Source organism: Gorilla gorilla, chromosome 13 (assembly GCF_029281585.2).
Source record: "Gorilla gorilla gorilla isolate KB3781 chromosome 13, NHGRI_mGorGor1-v2.1_pri, whole genome shotgun sequence".
NCBI lineage: Eukaryota > Metazoa > Chordata > Mammalia > Primates > Hominidae > Gorilla > Gorilla gorilla.
In genome coordinates, this window is record NC_073237.2 from 80141309 (window position 1) to 80162719 (window position 21411).

Consider the following 21411-nt stretch of genomic DNA (forward strand, 5'->3'; position numbering starts at 1 on the left):
TTTTCTGAAGTCACAGCAAGCAGACAAGGTAGATACCTAACAAAATCAAGATTCTGTTAGAAGGAATGTGGCGGGGGTGGTGGGAAATGAGTACTTGACAGGTAATGAGAGTTCTGCAGCAGAAGGTAAATAATCTAACTTACAGTAAACCTTTTAAAATTATATATGGTAAATTCTATTTTAATGAAATAATCCATTCCAGGTTTAAGAAAAATTTTGAATATTTTTATTGAATTCCAATATAGTTACTCTGAAAAAACAAATTAGACAGATATCCTAAATTGAAAATCATGATGTACAAAACCCACTGTCATTACCAATAAAAAGTTTAAAATAAAGTGTCAAGATTGATTTTTACAAGAACAGCATTCATATATCAAAAACCTCTCTCTCTTTTATACCAAATGATTAAGGTATACTGAAAATTACACACCTCAAGAAAATATATCAATAGATGAAATATTATCACTGAAGATTAGTCACATAAGGCATGATTAGTTTTAGGAAATTTAAATAAAATATTAAAGTTCCTTCACGATTTCTGTCAACTACATGTCCACAGGAAAAAAAAAAAAAAAGTCAAAACTAAACAGGCAGACAAATGATAAAGTTGGGAATACATAGCGATGTCAGGAATTTTTTTTTTTTGAGACAAGGTCTCCATCTGTTGCCCAGGGTAGAATGCAGTGGCGTGACTGTGGCTCACTGCAGCCTCAAACCCCTGGGCTCAAGCAATCCACCCTCCTCAGCCTCAGCCTACCACGTATTTGGGATTACAGAGCGTGCCACCACGCTAGGCTAATTTTTAAATTTTTATAGAGATGGGGGGTCTCCCTATGTTGCCTAGGCTGGTCTTGAACTCCTCGACTCAAGCAATCCTCCTGCCTTGGCCTCCCAAAGTGCTAAGATTATACATATGAGCCACCACATCTGGCCTAGGAAGTTTTGTTGTTGTTGTTGTTTTTTGAGACAAAGTTTCACTCTTGCTGAGGCTGGAGTGCAATGGCCTAATCTCGCCTCACTGCAACCTCCACCTTCTGAGTTCAAGCGATTCTCTTGCCTCAGCCTGCCAAGTAACTGGGATTACAGGCACGTGCCACCACGCCCAGCTAATTTTGTATTTTTAGTAGAGATGGGGTTTCACCATGTTGGCCAGGTGGTCTCAAACTCCTGACCTCAGATGATCCACCCGCCTCAGCCTCCCACAGTGCTGGGATTACAGGCATGAGCCACTGTGCCCGGCCTAGGAAGTATTTTTCAAGTGAGAATGGGTAATCAATTTCCTATAACCTCGATCATGTTCTCTAAATATCAAAGCAAAACTGTACAGATGATATGATATAAAACGCAGGGGGTTTTCTTTGGATCAGTTTACACTTGAGGTCAATAATATATGCAACGTATGCGATGAAACGGAATTCCTTTCATATCTTCCCTATGGTCACGGGCATAGTCCCATAAGTAATAATCCAGAAGAATGGAATTGATCTCTCCATTAGGTTTTTCACCCTTTTGTTCAATAAGCTCCAGAAGACAATCCCGGATCAGCTCAACACACCAAAGCGAGCACCCTCTGATTTCCACCTCTTGCCTGTCTCCATATGAGAGCATTTCTCCTGCAAGGGGGAAAAGCAGTAAGAAAAATTAATAGTCAATGATACATAATCTACTTGAACTTTCCTGTAGAACAAAACAGAGTATTTAAATGGTACTCATTTTAAAACTGTAAATCTCAGACTTTATTTTTGGTAATTTAAATCATTTCAAAACTTTTGCACTGATTTTAAATTACAAGTTAAATTCCACAAAGACAGGGGCCATATCTGGCTTGTCTCAATATTCCCAGGAGCTAGCATAGCACCTTGCACATACTAGCTCCCCAATAAATATTTGATAAATGAGTAAGTGGCGACCATAAATTTAAAACTATGACTGCTAGTTATTAAAAAGATGGAATTTAAAATTGGGTTTGATACCAGAAATAAAATTATTGTAGGCTGGGTGCAGTGCCTCACCTCTGTAATGCTAGCAATTTGGGAGGCTGAGGTGGGAGGATTACTTGAGCTCAGGAGTTCAAGACCAGCCTGGGCAACATGACAAAACCCTGTCTCTACAAAAAATACAAAAATTAGCCAGGCATGGTGATATGTGCCTGTAGTCCCAGCTACTCAGGAGTAGTAGTCCCAGCATGGTAGTACTGCCTGTAGTCCCAGCTACTTGGGAGGTTGAGGTGGGAGGGTCGCTTGAGTCCAGAAGACAGAGGTTGCAGTGAGCCGAGATCACGCCATTGCACTCCAGTCTAGGCAACAGAACCAACCGTATCTCCAAAATAAATAAATATTTATTTTGGGAATATCTGATCCTGCAAGGTAGGCACTGGCTGTGTCTTACCACTGAGACTAGAGTAGGACTCATGGACCCATGTCTATATGCAGCAGCCAGATGCAAACTGTAGTGAGCTAGGTAGTGTACATAGTCCTATGCAAAGGTACTGTGTGTTTCCATATTTTTCTTATGAGAGAAGTCAGGAAGTTTGATTTTTATGTGAAATCTCCTAATTTTCAAGTGTTGGAAACTAATTAAAAATTGCTAGGCCATTTTTCAGGCCAAACCTAACACAACTGCAAGCTGTATTTGGCCTCTGGCCACCAAACTGCACCCGTGCACAAAGTCTCACAGTACCCAGGATATCTTGTGACCTTAAGTAGTGTTATTTATGCCCCCTCCATCCAACTCTCCCATGAGCTTAGGCACTGGTCAGTGGAACAGGTGGGGAAATAGTGATTAACCAGATTCCTCCATTTCCTTACTTTGCCCCAGGTGCTAGCATAGAAGCCCATACCTTCCTCTTCAGTTTTGCTGTTAATCACTTCCTCCAAATTTGACTATCAACTTGCTAAAACTGCCAAATCAACCAACAGAGTGGCCACGGAGGCAGACGCTCCCACCCGAGTAGAGCTATCAGGTAAGACACTGCTCCACTTGGCGGCTGGACTGTAACCTTGAGGCAGAGGTACAAAGTTAAGCAGCACTCAGGTTCCTGACCCAGGATCATAAATGTCTGTTGTTTTAACCACTAAATTTTAGCGTAATTTGTTACACAGCAATAGATAATAGTAGTGGGTTGAACTGTGGCTCATAAAAAGATACATTGAAGTCATAACACCTGGTACCTGTGACTTTGACTTTGTTTGGAAATAGGGACTTTGCAGATGTAATCAGGTGAAGATGAGGTCATACTGGATTAGGATCAACCTTAAAGCCAATGAAGGAAAGGTGAAACCCCTTCTCTACAAAAAATGGAAAAAGTAGCCAGGCATGGTGGTATGCACCTCTAGCAGCCCCAGCTACTCAGGAGGCTGGGGCTGAGAAGGGAGGATCGCTTGAGCCCAGGAGTTTGAAGCTGCAGTGAGTTATGATCATGCCACTGCACTCCAGCTTTGATGACAGAGTAAGACCCTGTTTCTAAACAAAAAAGAAAGCAAGCAAGAAAAGAAGAGGATACAGGTCAGGTGCGGTGGCTCGTGCCTGTAATCCCAGCACTTTGGGAGGCCAAGGCGGGTGGATCACCTGAGGTTAGGAATTCGAGAGCAGCCTGGCCAACATGGTAAAACCTTGTCTCTACTAAAAATACAAAAATTAGCCAGGCATGGTGGTGGGCACCTGTAATCCTAGCTATCCAGGAGGTTGAGGCAGGAGAATCACTTGAACCCGGGAGAAGGAGGATGCAGTGAGCTGAGATGGCGCCATTGCACTGGGCGACAAGAACAAAACTCCGTCTCAAAAAAAAAAAAAGAAGAAGAAAAGAGGATACAAAGAGACAGGACACACAAGGATAAGAAGGCCATGATTGGTGTGATGCAGCTACAAACCAAGGAATGCCAAGGACTGCTGGAGCCACAAGGTACTGGAAAGAGGCAAGGTAGAATTATTCCCAAGAGCCTTTAGAGGAAGGATGGTCCTGCCAACATCTTGATTTCAGACTTCCAGTCTCCAGAACTGTGACACAATACATTTCTGTTCCTTGAAGCCATCTAGTTTGTGGTAATTTGTTATGTCAGCCCTAGGAAACTAATGTAATAACTAATGCAGCAACTTACAGTATGGGATAGAACATAGACTTCAGACAGAAAAAGACATTTAAGTGGACTGACATAGATTAGAGTCAGGGAAGGTAATATGGCCCAGGTATTTGGTCTAAAAACTGGCCCTGGAATCACAGTGAAAAGCTAAATTTAGTTAAATTGCATTGTTAGTCTTTATAATTGGCCAAGTACTATGTCTTTGGTGAAGGGATGGGTTAAAGACAGTGGACAGAAATCTAAGTGGCACTTCCAAGGGCTGTCCCTGAGATACCCAGATGAGGGGAGAAGGGAAGGAATATAAATGTAGCAAATCCTCAAGTTTGGAAGTACCATTGGAAGCCAGTTAAGGAAGGTCCTACCTCACCTGGTCAAACTAAGCTGGTCCTAGATTTCACTTAAGGTAGTTTTTAAAAATGAGTACACTATACTTATGTTTGTTACATTACATTTACAGTTTGTTTATTTTTGGTCTAGTTTTGCAGTAACATACCTTTTGGAAAACAAAATCCAAATTTTACTTAAATGCACTAAGTGGCAAAAGAATTTGTCCACCCTGTATCAAACTAGCTACGGATAGGAGAGTACCCTTTTAGAAGCAAGGCATAAATGGAGGCAGTAATGAGTGCCAGTGGATATTGGAAAAGAGCCTCTGGAGTTGAAATGGATGGGAGAAGAAAATTCTGACATCTCTGTACAACTATGCTGGATGATCCCTTCTCACTAGGGTTTTTCTCATAGTAGCAGAGACAATTAAGTGCCATAAAAACTGAGAAGGAGATGGACAAATCACTATAAGTGAGGACAGCATTTGAGTGAAGCCTCTGTGATGTATAGGATTTGAATTGAAAAAAAGAAGCTGGGCGCGGTGGCTCACGCCTGTAATCCCAGCACTTTGGGAGGCTGAGGAGGGTGGATCACAAGGTCAGGAGTTCAAGACCAGCATGACCAATGTGGTGAAACCCCGTCTCTACTCAAAATACAAAAATTAGCCAGGCATCGTGGCATGCGCCTGTAATCCCAACTACTCAGGAGGCTGAGGCAGGAGAATGGCTTGAACCTGGGAGGCGGAGGTTCTGGTGAGCCGAGATCACGCCACCACACTCCAGCTTGGGCAACAGAGCGTCTCAAAAAAAAAAAAGAAAGAACACTGGACGATGGAAACCATGTAAGAGAATACTCAGAGACAGGAATGAACAGTGTGTACAAAACAAAAAAAAAGCAGCTTAATATGGCCATATGAAAAATAAGCCCTGATTGCTAAATGTTGTCCCTTTTAAAGGTATCCAACAATTAGTGACCCTTGACATGCGCATGATGACAAAAAATAGCATGTTCTTTTTCAAATGAGGAAATGGAAGACAAAACAGATTGCCCATGGCAGCATAAAAACCCAGTAGAGCCAACCATAGGAATAATGGTACCTTTATATTCTGTGTTATTCTGATCTGGGGGATTCAAATCTATTTCACAAGAGGAAATTATTCAATCATAGAATCTACTTCTTTTAAAAAATACATAAGGCCGGGGTGGTGGCTCACGCCTGTAATCCCAGCACTTTGGGAGGCCGAGGTGGGTGGATCACAAGGTCAGGAGATCGAGACCATCCTGGCTAACACGGTGAAACCCCGTTTCTGCTAAAAATACAAAAAATTAGCTAGGTGTGGTGGCGGGTGCCTGTAGTCCCAGCTACTCGGGAGGCTGAGGCAGGAGAACGGCCTGAACCTGGGAGGCGGAGCTTGCAGTGAGCCAATATCGCACCACTGCACTCTAGCCTGGGCAACAGAGTGAGACTCTGTCTCAAACAAACAAACAAACAAACAAAAAAACATAAAGAGGCCAGGTGCAGTGGCTCACACCTGTAATCCCAGCACTTTGGAAGGCTGAAGTGAGAAGACTGCTTAAGCCCAGGAATTCAAGACCAACCTGGGCAACATATTTTTTAAATAAAATAAAATAAAGAAAAAAGTAGCAGAAAATTTTGCACCTAAAAGAGAAATTAACATGAAAATCATATAATTATTTTCCTCATACAAGGAAATGTTATAAGCTAATTTTCACACAAACTTTTCAACCCAATTTACCTAAGCTTATATATCATAAGGCTCCTAGTCTTGATATCAATAATCATATCCAATAATGGCGAATAAGCCTAGGGAAGTGAGTGACTTGTGCAAGATATCCCAGTGCAGACCTTGGAGTCTCTTCACTCAAAAGCCAATTCATATTACCTATCTTTCAGCCTACCTTCATATAACCATGTAGTGTGCTCTTCAGCTTAACACTCTTCAAATACTATAACTGATGAACTGTCAGTGTTACATACTTTCATGTAACATAAATTTAGGTTTCATTAGGCTATGAAATTATAATGTTCAAATAGCACAATTTTCTACAATATCCACATTTCACAGTGTAAACAAAAAATCATTTTCTCTACATTTTGTCTTTGCATTTTCCTTTACATATACTATGAACAATAAATAGTACTTTTTTTTTTAAAGCAAAGGAGACCTTTTGTAAAAGAAACTAAACCGAGATCCAACAATTCATAGTATAACAAAGAATGACTTAAAGTTGCAAACCTTTGAGAAGCTTCTTCAGTAGGTCATCAGAGTATTTCAGGGCTCCAAGATGAGCAAGAACCTGAGGTAATCTATAATCAGCAAACATGGTGATACTGGAGATGTCCTTGAAGCAGCCATCTCCTTTTCCTTCCAATACACTCCACGTATCTGCTACAAGGATTTGGGCTCGTTTGTAAAAAGAAACTCTTTTCCCCTGATGAATGAAGAGAATATAAACGTTATTTGAGTATCTGAAAGCTTTATATATGCTATTTTTTAAAGGTGCAGTTGAAACATTTTTTAAAAGGCAGAATAATCTTACTTTGTTGGTAAGAATTTATAGATTGGCCGGGCACCATGGCTCCCGCCTATAATCCCAGCACTTTGGGAGGCTGAGGTGGGCAGATTGCTTGAGCCCAGGAGTTCAAGACCAGCCTGTGAAACATGGCATAACTCCAACTCTACAAAAAACAAAAAATTAGCCGGGCGTGGTGGCACACATCTATGGTCCCAGATACTCAGGAGGTGAGGTGGGAGAATCGCATGAGCCTGGGAGGTCAAGCCTGCAGTGAACCGTGATCATACCACTGCACTCCAGCCTGGGTTACAGAGGGAGACCCTGTCTCAAAAAAAAAAAAAAAAAAATTCATAGATCTTTTACAGGAAACAAAAGGATTTAATGAACATTAAATTTTCTATCACTCCAAACTCACTTCCCATTTTTCAAGGCACATAAAATACAATTTATGTAATCTTGATACTACTTACTATTCTTTTTCAATGGCATTACTTCATATACAGATTTCTGCAATATAATCCTAGGGCTTATGATTATTATTATTTTTTGAGACGGAGTCTTGCTCTGTCGCCCAGGCTGGAGTGCAGTGGCGCAATCTCGGCTCACTGCAAGCTCCGCCTCCCGGGTTCACGCCATTCTCCTGCCTCAGCCTCCCGAGTAGCTGGGACTACAGGCGCCGTCACCACGCCCGGCTAATTTTTTGAATTTTTTTAGAAGAGACGGGGTTTCACTGTGTTAGCCGGGATGGTCTCGATCTCCTGACCTTGTGATCTGCCCGCCTCGGCCTCCCAAAGTGCCGAGATTACAGGCGTGAGCCACCGTGCCTGGCCCAAGGGCTTATTATTTTAAATGTGTAGATAGCATTCCTTTTGAAAGTTTCTTAAATTAAAACACATGTCTGTTTTTCTGACTGGAATATAATTCACATTAATTGTATAATATACAGCCAAGTATAGGCCAGGCATGGTGGCTCACGCCTGTAATCCCAGCACTTTGGGAGACTGAGACAGGAGGATCACGAGGTCAGGAGTTCGAGACCAGCCTGGCCAATATGGTAATACCCCGTCTGTACTAAAAATACAAAAATTAGCTGGGTGTGGTGGCGATCGCCTGTAGTCCCAGCTACTCAGGAGGCTGAGGTAGAAGAATTGCTTGAACCTGAGTGGCAGAGGTTGCAGTGAGCCGAGATCGCACCACTGCACTCCAGCCTGGGCAACAGAGCAAGGCTCTGTCAAAAAAAATAATAAAAAAAAAAATACAGCAACATATAAAGAATAATCATCCATAAGCTCAGGTCTGAAGAGAACGACAACATTCATTTTTAACTGTTTCCTTTCAGATAATATGATTAACTTATTTTATAAAGACATTAATTGATCAACAGCTAGAAAATGATCATATTTACCAATTTTGGAAATGCTCAAAGTTGATACATAAGTCCAAATATGAAAATAAAATAGCCAATTATATTTATACATAGAAAAGACAAATTTAACCAAGCATTAGTGGGTTATAATTTAACTAAAAAATTCTAGCTAAGTGTGGTGGCTTACACTTGTAATCCCATCAATTTGGGAGGCCAAAGCCAGAGGATTGTTTGAAGCCAGAAGTTCAAGACCAGCCTGGAAAACGATGAAACCCCATCTCTACAAAACACGGCGAAACCCTGTCTCTACAACCACCACACCTGGCTAATTTTCATATTTCAGTAGAGATGGGGTTTCACCATGTTGGCCAGACTGGTCTCAAACTCCTGACCTCAGGCGATCCGCGTGCCTTGGCCTCTCAAAGTGCTGGGATTACAGGCATGAGCCACCATGCCTGGCCTACAAATTTTTTTTTTTTTTTTTTTTTTTTTATTAGCCAGGAGTGGTGGCACGTGCCTGTAGTCTCAGCTACTCACCAGGCTGAGGCAGGGGGTTTGCTTGAACCTGTGAGGTAGAGGCTGCAGTGAGCTGTGATCACATCACTAAACTCCAGCCTGGGCAACTGACGGAGACTCTATCTCAAAAAACAACACCCCCAAAACACTCTGTAAATCTACAAATGCAAATCAGCCTAGATTATGGAAAAACATAGATAATTACAATCAACTACTAGTCCTAATACCAATAGTAATAACCTTAAATAATGTTTTATAAATGTTTATCAATATTACTAGCTCCCAAAATATATCCTGACCACCTTGGAGGAGAATATTTTAACTTGTAAAAATGACATAAACAAATAAATACGAGATTAAAAGTTTAAGGAAAGGCTCTATATAAAAATTCCTTAAGATGACACTACAGATTCTTTTATTTACTAAGAAAATGCCAATGATACCCTGTCATAGCAAGAAATAACCTAATATTGCTTAACCTTAAGATATGCCTATTGTAACAGATCCAGACCTATTTTTATTATACTAAATAAATTAAAACTTCTAAAGCTACATTTAAGAAAGTCAGAATTTGCCTCTCCCTCTCCCTCTCCCTCGTCTCCCACTTTCCAGGGTCTCCCTCTGATGCCGAGCCGAGGCTGGACCGTACTGCCGCCATCTCGGCTCACTGCAACCTCCCTGCCTGATTCTCCTGCCTCAGACTGCCCAGTGCCTGGGATTGTAGGCGTGCGCCGCCACGCCTGACTGGTTTTTGTATTTTTTGGTGGAGATGGAGTTTCGCCGTGTTGGCCAGGCTGGTCTCCAGCTCCTGACCGCGAGTGATCTGCCCGCCTGGGCCTCCCGAGGTGCCGGGATTGCAGACAGAGGCTCGCTCACTCAGTGCTCAATGTTGCCCAGGCTGGAGTGCAGTGGCATGATCTCGGCTCGCTACAACCTCCACCTCCCAGCCGCCTGCCTTGGCTTCCCAAAGTGCCGAGATTGCAGTCTCTGCCCGGCCGCCACCCCGTCTGGGAAGTGAGGAGCGTCTCTGCCCGGCCGCCCATCATCTGGGATGTGAGGAGCCCCTCTGCCCGGCCGCCCAGTCTGGGAAGTGAGGAGCGCCTCTTCCCGGCTGCCATCCCATCTAAGAAGTGAGGAGCGTCTCTGCCCGGCTGCCCATCGTCTGTGATGTGGGGAGCGCCTCTGCCCCGCCGCCCCGTCTGGGATGTGAGGAGCGCCTCTGTCCGGCCGCGACCCCGTCTGGGAACTGAGGAGTGTCTCTGCCCGACCGCCACCCCATCTGGGAGGTGAGGAGCGTCTCTGGCCGGCCGCCCCGTCTGAGAAGTGAGGAGCCCCTCCGCCCCGCAGCCCCCCCGTTCGGGAGGGAGGTGGGGGGCAGCCCCCCGCCCGGCCAACCGCCCCGTCCGGGAGGTGGGGGGCGCCTCTGCCTGGCCGCCCCGTCTGGGAAGTGAGGAGCCCTTCTGCCCGGCCGCCACCCCGTCTGGGAGGCATGCCCAACAGCTCATTGAGAGCGGGCCATGATGATGATGGCAGTTTTATGGAATAGAAAGGAGGGAAATGTGGGGAAAGGAAAGAGGGATTGGATTGTTACTGTGTCCGTGTAGAAAGAAGTAGACATAGGAGACTCCATTTTGTTCTGTACTAAGAAAAATTCTTCTGCCTTGGGATGCTGTTAATCTATAACCTTAGCCCCAACCCCTTACTCTCTGAAACATGTGCTGGGTCCACTCAGGGTTAAATGGATTAAGGGCGGTGCAAGATGTGCTTTGTTAAACAGATGCTTGAAGGCAGCATGCTCCTTAAGAGTCATCACCACTCCCTAATCTCAAGTACCCAGGGACACAAACACTGCGGAAGGCCGCGGGGTCCTCTGCCTAGGAAAACCAGAGACCCTTGTTCACATGTTTATCTGCTGACCTTCCCTCCACTATTGTCCTATGACCCTGCCAAATCCCCCTCTCCGAGACACACCCAAGAATGATCAATAAATACTAAAAAAAAAAAAAAAAAGTCAGAATTTGTTTTCCAGAGCAAATATACATTCTCATTTTCTGAGAAAATGGTGTAATGTCTCTAAATTAAATTAAGGGGCTGAAGGAACAAATCACAATTTAAAACATTCCTACATTATGCTATCACCCTATATTCCTAAACCTATCTAAATATGACAACTTGGCAATTGTTCCTCTATATAAACTGGATTTATATATGGCAACCAGGTTTCTAGTTCAAGTCTAGTTTATAAAACAACACAAGACATGGCTGGGTGCACTGGCTCATGCCTGTAATCCCAGCACTTTGGGAGGCCGAGGCGGGTGGATCACCTGAGGTTGGGAGTTTGAAACCAGCCTGACCAACATAGAGAAACCCCGTCTCTGCTAAAAAAAAAATACAAAATTAGCCGGGCATGGTGGCATATGCCTGTAATCCCAGCTACTCGGGAGGCTGAGGCAGGAGAATCACTTGAACCCGGGAGGCGGAAGTTGTGATGAGCCGAGATCACGCCATTGCACTCCAGCCTCGGCAACAAGAGTGAAACTCTGTCTCAAGGGAAAAACAAAAACAAAAACAAAAAACCCAGCAAGACATAAGACTTAACTTATAAAAATGTCTATTAAACACAATTACTACACCATCAAGTTTATTATAATAGATAGAAGCCATTATCTGCTATTTTTAACAAGATTCATAGAGCAAAATGGAAAAAACTAGAAATGAAACTTACATAGCAACCCACATGGAAAAAAACAAAAAATAAAAATAAAATCAGTGCTAGCATCTAAGAAAACATGTAAATTATCATGTCACTGCTGTTTCCATGGTAGCAGACTAGTATATATAAAGAATAGATTATAATAGATATAATAATATATTAATATAAAAAAGGACAAAAAAATTTAAGGGAGGAATCAAAAATAAATTCAAGTAATCTGTAAAACATTTTCCTATTTTTTTTTTTTTTTTTTGGAGACGGAGTCTTGCTCTGTTGCCCAGGCTGGAGTGCAATGGTGCAATCTTGGCTCACTGCAACCTCTGCCTCCCGGGTTCAGGCCATTCTCCTGCCTTAGCCTCCCGAGTAGCTGGGATTACAGACGGGCGCCACCAAGCCTGGCTAATTTTTGTATTTTTAGTAGAGACGGGGTTTCACCACGTGTGCCAGGCTGGTCTCGAACTCCTGACCTTGTGATCCACCTGCCTCGGCCTCCCAAAGTGCAAGGATTAACAGGTATGAGCCACCACGCCCGGCCATCTATAAAACATTTTCTTGGTAAGCTCATTATGGTTTTAGAAATCAAATGATTTTTGTAATCAAATTCTGGATCTCTAAAATATTAACTGGTATCACTAAAACTACTAGTAAATCTCCAAATAACAATTGCTTACATGTTTCATGATATTGTTTTGTGATTTAAATATTTTCTAAATCGTACCTTTATAAAATAATTGTCAATAAAAAGCTCTATGACCATGAGTTAATTTTTTTCTTTTCTTTTTCTTTTTTTTTTTTTTTTGAGACAGGGCCTCACTGCCGCTCAGGCTGTGGCTCAATTCAGTGGCTCAATCACGGCTCACTGCTGCCTTGACCTCCTTGGGCTCAAGCAATCCTCCCACCTCAGCCTCCTGAATAGCTGGGACTATAGGTGTTCACCACCAAGGCCAGTTAATTTTCTTGTTATTTTGCAGAGATGAGGTTTCCCCATGTTGCCCAGGCTGGTCTTGAACTCCTGGGCTCAAGTGATCCACCCACCTTGGCCTCCCAAGTTTCTAGGATTACAGGAAAGAGCCATCGCACCTGGACAGTTAAGTTTTTTTGAAAAAATTATTCCATAATTTTATCATGAATAAATAGAAAGTTCAAGGATTACAAAAGTTAAGAACAACATAGGCCAAATGCAGTGGCTCATGCCTGTAATCCCAGCACTTTGGGAGGGAGGCCGAGGTGGGCAGATCACCTGAAGTCAGGAGTTCAAGACCAGCCTGGCCAACATGGTGAAACCCTGCCTCTACAAAAATATAAAAATTGACCAGGCATGATGGCAGGTGCCTGTAATCCCAGCTACTCGGGAGCTGAGGTGGGAGAATCGCTTCAACTTGGGAGGCGGAGGTTGCAGTGAACCGAGATTGTGCCATTGCACGCCAGCAAGACTCCATCTCAAAAAACAAAAAACAAAAAACAAAGGCTGGCATGGTGGCTCACGCCTGTAATCCCAACACTTTGGGAGGCCAAGGCGGGTGGATCACCTGAGGTCAGGAGTTCGAGACCAGCCTGGCCAACATGGTAAAACCCCATCTCTACTAATATACAAAAATTAGCCTGGCGTGGTGGTGCGCGCCTCTAATCCCAGCTAACTCAGGAGGCTGAGGCAGGAGAATCGCTAGAACCCGGGAGGTAGAGGTTGCAGTGAGCCGAGATTGCGCCATTGCACTCCAGCCTGGGTGACAGCAAGACTCTGTCTCAAAAAACAACAACAACAAAAAAACTAAAAATAAAAAATAAAATGTTATCTATTGAAATATCAAAAAGCTTATGTTTTTTATATTTATCAGTATGTCACAGTAACAGTAATAGTCATAAGAAAACCAATTTGCTAATTAGAACTTTTACAAAGTTACTGCATTACTCTAAATCAGAGTAACTTGAAGAGCTTAAAAAATAGCTCTTCTTTCACCTATTCATCAGGCTCTTTGAGGGTGGTGTTTTGGAAATATATCTGAATTTTAAGCCTCCTAAGTGATTCTGGGGCACAGCCAGGTTGGGAAATCACTGATCTAAATCTATCTAAATTAAAAATTGTTAACTTTATTAATCTGTTCATGTCTAAAAATGAATGATAATCTCAGTAAATAGGTATACATTAAAAACACATGACTAGTTTGTGCAAATTATTTATTTTTATTTATTTATTTTTTTGGGGACAAGGTCTTGCTCTTCCAGGCTGGAGTAAAGTGGAACTATCACAGCTCACTGCAGCCTCCACCTCCTGGGCTCAAGCGATCCTCCTGCCTCAGCCTCCTGAGTAGCTAGAACCACAGGCATGCCACCACGCCTGGCTAGTTTTTAAATTTTTTGTAGAAATGGAGTCTCACGTGTTGTCCAGGCTGGTCTCGACCTCCTGGGCTCAAGCAATCCTCTTACCTCAGCCACCCAATGTGTTGGGATTATGGGCTTGAGCCACCATGCCTAGCCCATTTTGGGGATTTTTCTGTAAAACTGTATTTTAGAAACAAGTACTCATGAGAAATGGTTTCTGTACCAATTTTCATTTAAAAATGTATCAGATTAGGTCAGGCGCTGTGGCTCACGCCTGTAATCCCAGAACTTTGGGAGGCCAAGGTGGGTGGATCACAGGGTCAGGAGTTCAAGATCAGCCTGGCCAATATGGTGAAACCGTGTCTCTACTAAAAATACAAAAATTAGGCCAGGTGCAGTGGCTCATGCCTGTAATCCCAGCACTTTTGAGGCCGAGGCGGGTGGATCACCAGGTCAGGAGATCAAGACCATCCTGGCTAACATGGTGAAACCCCGTCTCTACTAAAAATACAAAAAAATTAGCCGGGCGTGGTGGCGGGCACCTGTAGTCCCAGCTACGAGGGAGGCTGAGGCAGGAGAATGGCGTCAACCCAGGAGGCGGAGCTTGCAGTGAGCTGAGATCGCGCCACTGCACTCCAGCCTGGGTGACAGAGCAAGACTCCGTCTGAAAAAAAAAGAAAATACAAAAATTAGCTGTGCGTGGTAGTGGGTGCCTGGAATCCCAGCTACTCGGAGGCAGAGAACCGCTTGAACCCAGGAGGCGGAGGTTGCAGTGAGCAAAGATGGTGTCACCGCACTCCAGCCTGGGTGACAGAGTGAGACTCTGTCTCAAAAAAAAAAAAAAGAAAAAAAAGTATCAGATTGGCTGGGCATGGTGGCTCAAGCCTGTAATCCCAGCACTTTGGGAAGCTGAGGCAGGCAGATCACTTGAGGTCAGGAGATCAAGACCAGCCTGGCCAACATGGTGAAACCCTGTTTCTACTAAAAATACAAAATTAGCTGGGCATGGTGGCGGATGCCTGTAATCCCAGCTACTTGGGAGACTGAGGCAGGAGAATCATTTGAACCCAGGAGGTGGAGGTTGTAGTGAGCCAAGATACTGCCACTTTCTGGTACATTTTTTAAAAATTGAACTATTCAGCAAAGCAAAACCAAAGCACTGTGCTATAAATGAAATGCAGTTCTTTATAGCAGTGTGAGAACAGACTAATACAATTGAATTCTTTTTTTTTTTTTTTTTCTTGAGATAGAGTCTTGCTCTTGTCGTCCAGGCTGGAGCGCAGTGGCATGATCTCAGCTCACTGCAACCTCCAGCTCCTGGGTTCAAGTGGTTCTCCTGCCTCAGCCTCCTGAGTAGCTGGGATTACAGGCACCCACCACCACACCCGGCTAATTTTTATGTTTTTAGTAGAGACGGGGTTTCACCACGTTGGCCAGGCTGGTCTTGAACTCCTGACCTTGTGATCTACCCGCCTCGGCCCCCCAAAGTGCTGGGATTACAGGCGTGAGCCACCACGCCAAGCCAATTTCTTTTATTTTTTCTTTTATTTTTTTGAGATGGAGTCCAGCTCTGTCGCCCAGGCTGGAGTGCGGTGGCGTAATCTCGGCTCACTGCAACCTCCCCCTCCCAGGTTCAAAAGATTCCAAAAGAATTTCACGAAAACAAAATCCGGGTGCAGCCTGTGAGGGTCCAACAAAATGATCATTTGTTCAAGTACACTGTGTATGAAAAAGAAAACACAAAATATATATACAGTACACTGAACTTTTCAAGAAATACTTTTTTGAGATAGAGTCTAATTCTGTCTCGCCTAGGCTGGAGTGCAGTGGTGCAATCTCGGCTCACTGCAGCCTCCACCTCTCGGGTTCAAGTGATTCTCCTGCCTCAGCCTCCTAAGTAGCTGGGACTACAGGTGCGTGCAACCATACCCAGCTAATTTTTGTATTTTTAGTAGAGATGGGGTTTCACCATGTTGCTAGGCTGGTCTTGAGCTCCTGACCTCAGGTGATCCACCCACCTAGGCCTCCCAAAGTGCTGGGATTACACGCGTAAGCCACCGAGTCTGGCCAGAAATACTTTTTATTAGGGGGAGGTTAGTATACATTCTGATCTTCAACCAATAAAGTAACCTTCTTGAAGTACTAAAAATCCTTACTTTTCCATAAGGAGAACATTACATGGAGGGTTCCATGTTTTTTAGGTTTGAAACATTTTAAAAGGAAAAAAAAAGGAAGTAAAGAATGAAATATTGATTAGAAAACACAAGAAATGAGATGAAACTCCATCTCTACTAAAAATACAAAACAACTTAGCCAGGTGTGGTGGCATACGCCTGTAGTCCCAGCTACTCAGGAGGCAGAGGCAGGAGAATCGCTTGAACCCGGGAGGCGGAGGTTGCAGTGAGCTGAGATAGTGCCACTGCAATCCAGCCTGGGAGTCAGAGCAAGACTCCATCTCAGGGAAAGAAAAAAAAAAGGCCGGGCACAGTGGCTCACGCCTGTAATCCCAGCACTTTGGGAGACCGAGGCGGGTGGATCACGAGGTCAGGAATTCAAGACCAGCCTGGCCAACATGGTGAAACCCCGTCTCTACTAAAAATACAAAAATTAGCCTAGCGCGGTGGCGGGCACCTGTAATCCCAGCTAGTCGGGAGACTGAGGCAGGTGAATCACCTGAACCCGGGAGGCGGAGTTTGCAGTGAGCCAAGATCGCGCCACTGCACTCTAGCCTGGGTGACAGAGTGAGACTCCATCTCAAAAAAAAAAAAAAAGGAAAGAAATGACGCCAGCGTGGTGGTTCACGCCTGTAATCACAACACTTTGGGAGGCTGAGGCGACCGGATTACCCGAGGTCGGGAGTTTGAGACCAGCCTGGCCAACATAGTGAAACCCCGTCTCTACTCAAAAGAAAACATAAGAAATGACTTTGAAACACTACTTGATTTTGTTAGTTTCTTCCACAAGGAATACACTTAAAAATTTAAGTTTTTATTCTTAAAATGAGTTCTGGAAGTAAAAGAGTTAACTCTGAGATGATTAAGACTTCTAAAATCCGCAACAGAAGCAACTCACCTCAAACAGAGTCACATCTCTGTAAGAAGGAAAACTTTCAACCACCAGGTGCATTAACTTCTGCGCACTATTCTCACTTTCTCGGACGCAGTTGAGAAAAGAGCCTCCAAACTTCTCCAGCAGAATTTTCCCGGTTTCATTGAGAATCCGATGCCTCTCTTCTACTAAAGGCATGGAAACGTCTGTGTCAGAACGAAGTATATTCCGAACCTGATCCAGGGTCACTGTCGCGTAGTACGAGGCACTAGTTATTGGTATCCCTTTAGTGAAAAAATAAAATTCAGAGGACCAATGTCATACTTCCATATGCATTAAACCCTTGCTTTTACAACATGGAATTAATATGAAACCAAATGAGTGTTATAGGAATGCACCAAAAGTGGAAGAATAAAAAATCTAAAGCAAAACTCTCATTTTCTACTTGTTCATCTGTACTTATGCACCCATTTCTAACTATTGCAATATTACATCAGATGTATTTTGAGTAAATTGCTTTATAACATCGGTCCTTTTGTTCTTCAGGTGTCATTCAAATGGCATTCTTTATAAAACTGACTTTTATGCTACTGTAACTTTTATGCTGCAATGATAAATATTAACATCATTTTCCACTAAAATATGCCCCTTTTCATACTTCTATTTTAAGCATAAAGACTTGCAACGAACTTCAGGTTCGCTTTCCATTATTCCATCTCCCAACCCGCTCCTTGGAACTCCCCTACACACACCCCAAGTAAATGGAAACCTCAAAGGCTGTTAGGTCCGACGGCGAGTATGGCACCAACCTTCGTCGAGGGCTCTGTTGACGGCGGCGCACAGGGACCAGTACCCACTGTATGTTCTCCCTCTGTACCTCACCACACACTTGTGCTCGTCTTGCTCCGACCAAAAGGAGAAGTTGAGCGTGTCTGTCACGAACACCCAGTTGACCGCGGCCTCGTCGGCCGCCCTGGGGTTCAGCTCATGAAAAGCTTTCCACCCCTCCACGCGCAGCTCTGGCCCCGCCGCCTTGGCCAGCAGCAGCTCTGCCACCCTCCGTACGCCTCCGCTGTCAATAAACACATCCCGACTGTTTTTTGCAATGAATTTAGAGGATTCCCTGGGATTTAGGAGTCCGTCCATTCTGCCCTTTGGGACCCGGCGGGCCAAACTCTTCCCGCCCTACGTGGGTCAAGGTCCACTCTGCGCCTTGCGCTACTACGAACCGCGCGATCACAGGGCCTAAACAAGGTCCCGCCCTGCCAGGGAGTGGCACCGAGAACTTAGTGCAGCCAAGGTAAAGGTTCTCTCCCGCGGCGTTGCCCTGATTAGGAAACCGGAGAGACCCCGGGGCAGCTCGCTGGGCAGAGGCCGCAAGCACTTCCGGGAAAGCGGTCCCGTTCACGCCCTCTCGGGCGCGCTCCCAGGCTCCGCTTCCGGTTCCAAAGGTCTGGAAACTGCTAGGGGTCCGGCGTTCAGCGGCCGTGAGTTGCCCACCCTGGGAGGTGCATGGCTTTGCCATGTTGTGCCTTTTCTCACCCTGCTTCGGACAGGTGGGACTCGAAGACGGCGACTCGCCGCCTTGCCCTGGGTCGCGATGCCCCCACCCCTCTCCTTTCCCGCAGCCTGGGCAAGACGCCCTCGGCAACGCCCCGCATCCGGGCTCCTTGGCCTCGAAGAGCATTATGGCCGTAGATCTGGGTGCTGAGGACTGAGCCACCCCCAGACTGCGACATGGGGCGGCGGTGCCTCCTTCCCCAAGCCCCAGGGAGTGTTTTTTTGTTTGTATTTTCTTTTTGTTAAGTGAATTCCTGGCCCATTTGGCCGAACGAACGTTAGGATTAGTTGGAAGGTTTGGAGAAATGGATGAGGAAACAAATGTGTTAAATTGTTAAATTAACCTTGTGTGCCTGGCAGTGTACTTAAGTACTAAATCTCACCTAGGCTGGGTCATGACGAAAGCGGCTATTGTGATCCCGCTTTTGCAAGTGAAGCTGAGTGGTTCGTTGATTAACCCCCATCAACAGCAATGGTTTGGGCTAGGATTTAAACCTTTGATAATTGAGCCCCCTAAATCGAGGGCACTTTATGAGCCAATCACCAGTGCCAACCATTCTGGTCAGTCAAATAGTGACTATATCAGTGGCCCTACTGAGAAGACATTAAAAATGAGGAAATAAGTGTCTCACAACTGCAAACTTATACAAGTACCTTATATTAGGAGAGAGGTGTAGAAGCCAATTTAGTGATGATCCAAATTTGACTGGTGATGAAGTTTTAGTATAAAGGTATGCATTTTTTTTCCTTTTGGAGACTTAAATCTCCATGGATAACATTCACACCTTTGAAAATCACCTATTAAAAATAATCATCAGTACCCATCTCTAGTTACCGACAGGAAAATCTTGGTATTTTTGGAGGATTCGGAGCTTTTAAATTTGTTTGTTTGAGACAGAATCTCACCCTGTCGCCCAGGCTGGAGTGCAGTGGCATGATCTCAGCTCACTGCAACCTCCACCTCTCCGGTTCAAGTGATTGTCCTGCCTCAGCTTCCCATGTAGCTGGGATTATAGGTGTCAGCCACCACACCTGACTAATTTTTGTATTTTTAGTAGAGATGGGGTTTCCCCATGTGGGCCAGGCTGGTCTCAAACTCCTGACCTCAGGTAATCCACCCACCTCGGCCTCCCAAATGGAGCTTTTTTTTTGAGACGGAGTCTCACTCTGTTGTCCAGGCTGGAATGCAGTGGCACAATCTCGGCTCACTGCAACCTCTGCCTCCTGGGTTCAAGCAATTCTCCTGGCTTAGCCTCCCGAGTAGCTGGGATTATAGGTGCCCGCCACCACGCCCAGCTAAGTTTTGTATTTTTAGTAGGGACAGGTTTTCACCATGTTGGCCAGGCTGATCTCGAACTCCTGACCTCAGGTGATCCGCCTGTCTTGGCCTCCCAAAATGCTGGGATTACAGGCATGAGCCACCACACCTGGCCCCAAATGGAGCTTTTAAATTTGACAGCTGTTACCCTAGAAAAGCAGATCTTCATCACTCCAGTTTCTTCATTTTGGTAAGAAAAAGGAACTTTAAGGACTCCACTATGATACGTTTTCCAGAAAAAGTCACTAGTACATTAATACAGTTGTTAAGGAAATGTAAGTCTGTTGGCTTGGGATTTTTCCTTTCTACCACAGCACCTAAGTCTTGGGAGACAAATTGATTTAGCAAGGAAATCTAGCAATCTGCAAAATAATCCAGAAGGGTAAATAACTTAGACCCTTTTCTCTCACTGAGGTTTATTGATAGAAAAAAGTCAAATGCCGGCCAGATGTGGTGACTCACGCCTGTAATCCCAGCTCTTTGGGAGGCCAAGGTGGGTGGATCAGTTGAGTGCATGAGTTCGAGGCCAGCCTGAGCAACATGGGGAAACCCTGTCTCTACCCAAAACACAAAAAATTAGGTGGGTGTGGTGGCATGCGCCAGTGGTCCCAGCTACTAGGGAGGCTGAGGTGGGAGGATCGTCTGAGCCCAGGAGGCAGAGAGATTCCAGTGAGGTGAGATCGTGTCACTGCACTCCAGACTGTGAGAAAAAGTGAGACCCCCCCCATTCCCCCTCCCACCCAAAAAGTCAAATTCCTGCCTATGTTCAAGGTATTTAAGCACTAAAAGTAGTATACACAAGAATAAAACATGCCTCCTTCACTCAACGTTGAGATAAATCAAAACTGTGTGTGTCTGGGATTTTTGTTTTTGTTTTTTTAAGTGTGTCTACAAGATGCTGAGAATACAAAAAGTGAGTTGGGCTGACCGTGGTGACTCAGGCCTGTAATCCCAGCACTTTAGCAGGCCAAGGATCACTTGAGCCCAGGAATTCGAGACCATCCTGGGCAACATGACAAAACCCTGTCTCTACAAAAAAAAAAAAAAAAAGAAAAAGAAAACATTAGCCAGGTGGCTGGAGCCTGTAGTCCCAGCTACTCCCAGAGGCTGAGGTGGGAGGATCCCTTGAGCCTGGGAGGCGGAGGTTGCAGTGAGCTGAAATGGCACCACCGCACTCCAACCTGGGCAACCCACTGTCTCAAAAAAAAAAAAAAAAAAGTGAGTTCTTCACCTACTGAACATGGTTTTCCTGCTTTTTCCTTCCCAATAGATACTGTGATACTGTTTAGGAATCCATCTCTCAACCGCACTCCCTTGTAGCTTAGTTTAGCATCCTCAGACTCAAGGGTAGTCAGGACTGGTAATATCACCCTCTTGCCAGCAACTGGATTAGGTTTATGCATATTTCCCAGTTCACCTCAGTGAGTTGCAAGATTTGCAGAATGCTTGCAGAAAAGCTTTTCCTCACTCTTCCAGGAGAATTTTCAGAAGTGATTCAGGCTCCCTCTGGACCTGATTGACCTTGAATGTAAGGCCTGGAATTGCTGCAGTCCTTTTGATGGCAACCTGAGTTTGTTTTTTTGTTTTGTTTTGTTTTGTTTTGTTTGAGATGGAGTCTCGCTCT

General features: G+C 44.5%; 1 protein-coding gene across 2 annotated transcripts; it reads right to left on the minus strand.

Moving 5' to 3' along the window:
• Window positions 1-203: 203 nt before the first annotated feature.
• On the minus strand, window positions 204-18587 carry QNG1 (Q-nucleotide N-glycosylase 1). Of its 2 annotated transcripts, none has more exons than XM_063696496.1 (4): window positions 18452-18587; window positions 16934-17193; window positions 6668-6863; window positions 204-1616 (listed from the first exon to the last, which is right to left on the minus strand). In XM_063696496.1, the coding sequence occupies exons 2-4, from the start codon at window positions 17105-17107 to the stop codon at window positions 1384-1386; spliced, it is 603 nt and encodes a 200-aa protein (XP_063552566.1). In that variant the 5' UTR covers window positions 17108-17193; window positions 18452-18587; the 3' UTR covers window positions 204-1383. The 2 variants fall into 2 exon arrangements, with proteins under 2 accessions (XP_063552566.1, XP_004048238.1); XM_004048190.4 differs by having other exon boundaries at window positions 17719-18521.
• Window positions 18588-21411: the final 2824 nt, after the last annotated feature.